Source organism: Merops nubicus, unplaced genomic scaffold (genome assembly GCF_000691845.1).
Source record: "Merops nubicus isolate BGI_N331 unplaced genomic scaffold, ASM69184v1 scaffold30328, whole genome shotgun sequence".
Lineage (NCBI taxonomy): Eukaryota > Metazoa > Chordata > Aves > Coraciiformes > Meropidae > Merops > Merops nubicus.
Window position 1 is genome coordinate 5,651 of NW_008625602.1, and position 5,747 is coordinate 11,397.

A 5,747-nucleotide genomic window follows, 5' to 3' on the forward strand; every position below is an offset into this window, starting at 1 on the left:
AGCGGCGGGATGTTGCCGGATGCCCTGGAACCGGGTTGCTGGGAGGGGCTGGGCGGGTGTAGGGCAGGCCAAGCCAAGTGCAAGGGGAAGGGCAGTGCTGTTCCCCCTGCTCGTGGGGAGGAGGGGTAGGAGAGAGCCTGTGTAAGCGTAGACCGAGCGGCTCGGCTAAAAATCGGCCCTGCCGCGGTGCGCAGTGCTGCTAACCACAGGCCCACCCTTCCCCCTTTTTAAGGTGCAGTGGGTGGTGCAAAGGTTGCCATGCCTACAGGCCCTACCCCTCTGGACAAGAACCCCCCGGGCAGTAACCAGCACCCCTTGTCCAGCAAGGAAGAGGCCCGAGCCAGCGACAAAGAGAAGCCGCGTGTGGAAGATGGGGGTCTGGATGGCGTGGCAGCCCGGATAACCACAGGCCCACCCTTCCCCCTTTTTAAGGTGCAGTGGGTGGTGCAAAGGTTGCCATGCCTACAGGCCCTACCCCTCTGGACAAGAACCCCCCGGGCAGTAACCAGCACCCCTTGTCCAGCAAGGAAGAGGCCCGAGCCAGCGACAAAGAGAAGCCGCGTGTGGAAGATGGGGGTCTGGATGGCGTGGCAGCCCGGACGGCCCCAGAGCACGTGGCAGTGAAGCAAGAGCCGCACATCCCGTCGGTGAGTGGGGATGCGTTGGGTTGGACCTGGGTGGGGGAAAGGGGGAGCCTGCTTGTCCCTCTCGTGGGGCTCCACCGCCTCAGTGTTGCTCTGGGGACTGGCAAACTGTTCTGGAGGAGGAAGCAGTGATCCTCAGGCACAGCTGGCAGGATGGGGACAACAGTTGGCCTGTCTATCCTAGTCCTGGAGGAAGATGATGTGATGTCTCCAGCCCTGTCTGAAGGCGGCCTGGGGCTTTTGGGTTTTCCTAATATTCCTAGAGAGACTCCCCTCTCCCGAGTCCAACACCCTCACTCCCACCTCTGCTTTGGCAGCCCAAACCAACGTGCATGGTGCCACCAATGACGCACAGCCCGGTGAGCACCGAGAGCGTGGAGGATGACGATGATGAGGACGAGAAGAAGAAGGTCTGCCTGCCTGGCTTCACAGGCCTGGTGAACCTGGGCAACACCTGCTTCATGAACAGTGTCATCCAGTCCCTGTCCAACACCCGGGAGCTTCGTGACTATTTCCATGGTGAGCCCACGCCGGGAGCGCGGCAGAGCCCCGCCGCTCGGGCACCACAGCCAGCAGCCACCTGCCCTCGCTCTGCCTCTCTTACAGACCAGTCCTTTGAGTCAGAAATCAACTGCAACAACCCACTGGGGACGGGGGGACGCCTGGCCATCGGCTTTGCCATGCTGCTGCGAGCGCTGTGGAAGGGCACACACCATGCCTTCCAGCCCTCGAAACTAAAGGTAGGGCTGTAGGAGCTGCTGTGGGCCCCCAGCACTCCACAGAGAGCGAGGTGGGCGTGGGTGGGTGGGTGGGTGCAGCCAAGCTTTGTTCATGGGGCAGGCGGTGCAGCCGGGGGCTGCTGGGGAGACATCACTGCTGCGCTCCCCCCAGGCAATCGTGGCCAGCAAGGCCAGTCAGTTCACTGGCTATGCCCAGCACGATGCTCAGGAGTTCATGGCTTTCCTGCTCGACGGCCTGCACGAGGACCTCAACCGCATCCAGAACAAGCCCTACACAGAGACTGTTGACTCAGATGGGAGGCCCGACGAGGTCAGGATGCTCCTCCCCAAAGCTGCTGGGCAAGCAGCCCTGGCCTGGGTAGGTTGGCATGATGCTGAGCCCTTCCTCCCCACAGGTGGTAGCTGAGGAGGCCTGGCAGCGACACAAGATGAGGAACGACTCTTTCATTGTGGACCTCTTCCAGGGCCAGTACAAATCCAAGCTGGTGTGCCCAGTGTGTTCCAAGGTAGGGCAGCCCTGGAGGCTCTGTCCCTGTCCTGGCTGTGCAGCTGCAGGCTCCTGACCCTCAGAGAGTATGAGTCACAAGACAAGGCTGGATCTTGGATGCAGTGAGGCTGCTGCTCTGCTGATCTTGGCTACAAGCACTTCCCACAACTGAGTGTGCTCTCACATCTGCAGGTGTCCATCACCTTTGACCCCTTCCTGTACCTCCCTGTGCCCCTCCCGCAGAAGCAGAAGGTGCTGACTGTGTACTACTTTGCAAAGGAGCCACACAAGAAACCCATCAAGGTAAAGAACGTAGTCTACTCTGAGGAGCAGCCTGGGAGGGCTGCTGGAGGTGCCCCCAGGCAGCTGGTTGTGTGCCTGCGGGCTGAGCCTTGTGTAAGGTAAGGGCCTACGTGCCTTGGTGTGGTGCAACTCACATGGCACTTTCTTGGTGGCAGTTCCTTGTGAGTATCAGCAAGGAGAACTCCAGTGCCATGGAGGTACTCGACTCGGTGGCCCACAGCGTGCGTGTGAAACCGGAGAACCTGCGCCTGGCAGAGGTGAGATCGCTCAAGCTAGGGAGCAGTCTATGGGCCTGCTCTTGGGGGCTCCCACAGCATTGCAGGGAACATGGCCACTGGCAGTCACTTGCCTGCATCTGGTGTGTCCACGGGGCAGATTTGTCCCTGTGTGTCTGTGCCATGCACAAGGTGCTGCTGAGCAGACCCCTGCTCAGGAGAGCTGGGCCACTGAAGTAGGGCAGGAGGTGTCCATCTCCTGTGGCAGGGTGGTGAGCTGGCATTGCGTCCCTGTGGTGCTGCCATCCCTGCATCTCGCTGTGGGGCTGAGGTCTGTGGCTTTCTCAGGAGAGGAAGTGTGGGGCTGCCCTCACACTGCCCCACTCCTTTCCTGGCAGGTGATAAAGAACCGCTTCCACCGCATGTTCCTGCCGTCCAACTCGCTGGACGCAGTCTCCCCCACGGACCTGCTGCTCTGCTTCGAGGTGCTCTCTCCCGAGCTGGCCAAGGAGCGGGTGGTGGAGCTGCAGGTCCAGCAGGTGAGAAGGGATATTGGGAGTACTGGGAAGCACGCAGGGAGGCTGAGCCTGCAGGTGGGGCTGAGTGGGAGGGCAATGAGCTGCAGCGAGCATGGATGCTCACCAGAGCTGCCTTTCCCTGCCCTGGTGCCTTTCCCCACCCAACGGGTCCTTTCTCTTGCAGCGCCCGCAGGTGCCCAGTGGCCCCATCGCCAAGTGTGCAGCCTGCCAGAAGAAGCAGCTGCCGGAGGATGAGAAGCTCAGGCGCTGCACGAGGTGCTATCGAGTCGGTTACTGCAATGTGTGAGTTGGCTTGGTGCCTGGCAGGGAGGGAGGGTCTCCTGCCTTGAAGGGCTGGGTGGGAGAGCTCAGCCCTCGGGGAGGAGGTGGTTGCAGGTGCTGGGTTAAAAAAGGCCATTTGTGTTACAGGGCATGTCAGAAAACACACTGGCCAGACCACAAGTCCTTGTGCCGCCCCGAGAACATCGGTTTCCCCTTCCTCATCAGCGTGCCGGAGTCCCGCCTCACCTATGCCCGCCTGGCCCAGCTGCTGGAGGGCTATGCGAGGTGAGGGTCCAGGGAAGGAGGGGGCTTCTGCCCTGGAGCTGAGCTCGGCCCTGTGCCTGGCTGGCTCTGACTGCCTCCTCCTTGCCCAGGTACTCGGTCAGCGTGTTCCAGCCTCCGTTCCAGCTGGGCCGGATGTCACCGGAGCAGGGGCTGCAGCCTCTGCTCCCAGACAAACTGGAGCCCCCCTCACCTAGTTCTGCCCCTGAGCTGGTGGACGGGGACAAGGCTCCCAGCCTTCTGCAGGAGCCCCCGCTCTCACCAGCTGTGCCTGAGCTGCACCCAGAGGTGGGGGATGCCGGCACTGTCCGGAGCAAGGTCCTGGCAGCCAGGAGTTCCCTGCTGAGCTTGGATTCAGGCTTCTCCGAGCACATGGATTCGCAGGGCGACAGCTGTTGCGAGAAGGAGCCATCCTACGAGAGAGCCCTCAAGCCAGAAGGTGAGAGGTGCTGCGGTGCTGACCATGTCCATGCCAGGAGCCCGGGCAGCCCCAAGGCAAACCAGGAGCGATTCTTCCTCTTTGGGATGACCTCTCACCAACAGCATCTGTTCTCCCTTTATGAGATTGGTCCGGAGGCCTTTGGGGACGTAACCCTGGGAGCTGTTTTGGCAGCGTTGCCCCACCTGAAATGCCTGCCCACCCATGCTTTGCCTTGCCCTGACAGGGCCCGTGGGGCAGAGCAGAGGCCTGATGAGAAAAGAGGCTGGAGTGTTGTGTTGTTGTGGGAGGGGTGGGAAGGCAGGGGCTGGCAGGAGCCTGTGGGTTCCGTGGGAGGGCTGAGCCCCTCGGGCCGGGAGCGCAGCGTTTCCCTCGCTCTGACTCAGCTGCACGGGAGCAGCCTCTCTCGCTCGGCTGCCCGGCTGTCACGTTTCCAGACACTCGTCTCAGGATGGCAGCAATGTGCAGCGAAGGGGCAAGGCAGGCAGAAGAGCACAGCTTGCCAGGGGCAGGCATCTGCTAAAAATAGTCAAGGACATGGGGCACGTGGTTGTGTCCCTGCAAGGCCCTAGCATGTGAGGTGGGGGTGGGGGCACTGCAAATTCTTGGCCCCTACGCAGGGCAGACAGGCAGTTCCACCACGGATCTGTCCCTGCTTGTTCACAGCTGCCATCCCTGGGTACCAACACACTCCAGACTCGCTGAGCACCCGTGCCACACAGTTCTACATCAGCAAGATCGATGCTGCCAATCGAGAGCACAAGCTGGAAGATAAAGGTGAGCCCAGAGCCCCGGAAAGCACCACCTTCATCCTCTGCGGCCTCTGGCAGGGTGGTGGGTCTGCCTGGACAGGGTGCCAAGGCTGCCTGGCACAAAGTGAACCCAGTTGTGACAGTTGCCCCAGGCTGGACAGTGAAAACTGCATCTGGCACAGAGGATGGTAGGGCTCTGCTGTACATGATGTTGCTGCTCTCCTCAGCAAATGGGCCAATTCCCTTCAACCTCCTGTGTCCTCAGAGGGTCTGTGATCTCTGGGTCACCTGTTGTCCGAGTGTGATGCCCACATCCAGGGCTGGTTATGTAGGTGCTGCCAGAAGGGGCCATGCCAGCCTCGCTACTTGCTGGTTGGAGAGCTCTGCTGCCCTGGGGCTGTGAACCTGGCTGTGGGGCTCTCATCCCTTCCCAACAGTACTGTGATCACTGTATCAAGCTGGGATGGGCAAGGCTGCTCCTCGCCCCAGTAAGGTGGTATGGCCCAGCTTGGTGGGACAGATGTGAGGTGTGTGTGCCCCTTTGCAGGTGACACCCCCCTGGAACTGACAGACGACTGCTCCCTCGCCCTGGTGTGGAAGAACAATGAGCGCCTCAAGGAGTTTGTGTTGGTGGAGTCCAAGGAGCTGGAGTGTGTGGAGGACCCAGGCTCAGCTAGTGAAGCAGCCCGGGCTGGCCACTTCACCCTGGAGCAGTGCCTCAATCTCTTCACCAAGCCTGAAGTCCTGGCCCCGGAGGAAGCGTGGTAAGGAAGGCGGCAGGGGGGGCTCCAGCCTGCGGGCCCAGACAGCAGCAGGGGTTTCCCAGGAGCTGCCCAGGCCTGCACGCTGTTTCTTCTGGCAACCAGCAGCAGTGTGCTGGCCTTTGCTGTGTGCTGGGGAGGCCGTAAGCCAGCAGGGAGCAAATCCAGCATCCCACAGGACTGTGCTGGCCTGGTCGTGATGGGAAGCCAACACCTCCCACATCCCCGCTGCCAGCCCCATGCATGGGGGTCCTCGGGGCTGCGCTGGGCTGCAAGACCCGAGGCTCTCCCCACACCAGTAACAAACACGCTCTTCCCCCCACG

General features: G+C 61.5%; 1 protein-coding gene across 1 annotated transcript in view; it reads left to right on the forward strand.

Moving 5' to 3' along the window:
* Positions 1-5,747, forward strand: part of USP19 (ubiquitin specific peptidase 19) — a gene marked incomplete at its 3' end in the record, with an annotated part of 10,882 nt that overhangs the window by 4,414 nt on the left and 721 nt on the right. Inside the window, 14 exon segments of the mRNA XM_008945739.1 lie at positions 433-647; positions 962-1,163; positions 1,251-1,384; positions 1,536-1,694; positions 1,780-1,890; positions 2,064-2,174; positions 2,330-2,431; positions 2,788-2,928; positions 3,092-3,210; positions 3,337-3,474; positions 3,564-3,910; positions 4,577-4,687; positions 5,210-5,426; positions 5,529-5,616. Coding sequence (XP_008943987.1) covers positions 433-647; positions 962-1,163; positions 1,251-1,384; positions 1,536-1,694; positions 1,780-1,890; positions 2,064-2,174; positions 2,330-2,431; positions 2,788-2,928; positions 3,092-3,210; positions 3,337-3,474; positions 3,564-3,910; positions 4,577-4,687; positions 5,210-5,426; positions 5,529-5,616 — 2,195 coding nt within the window.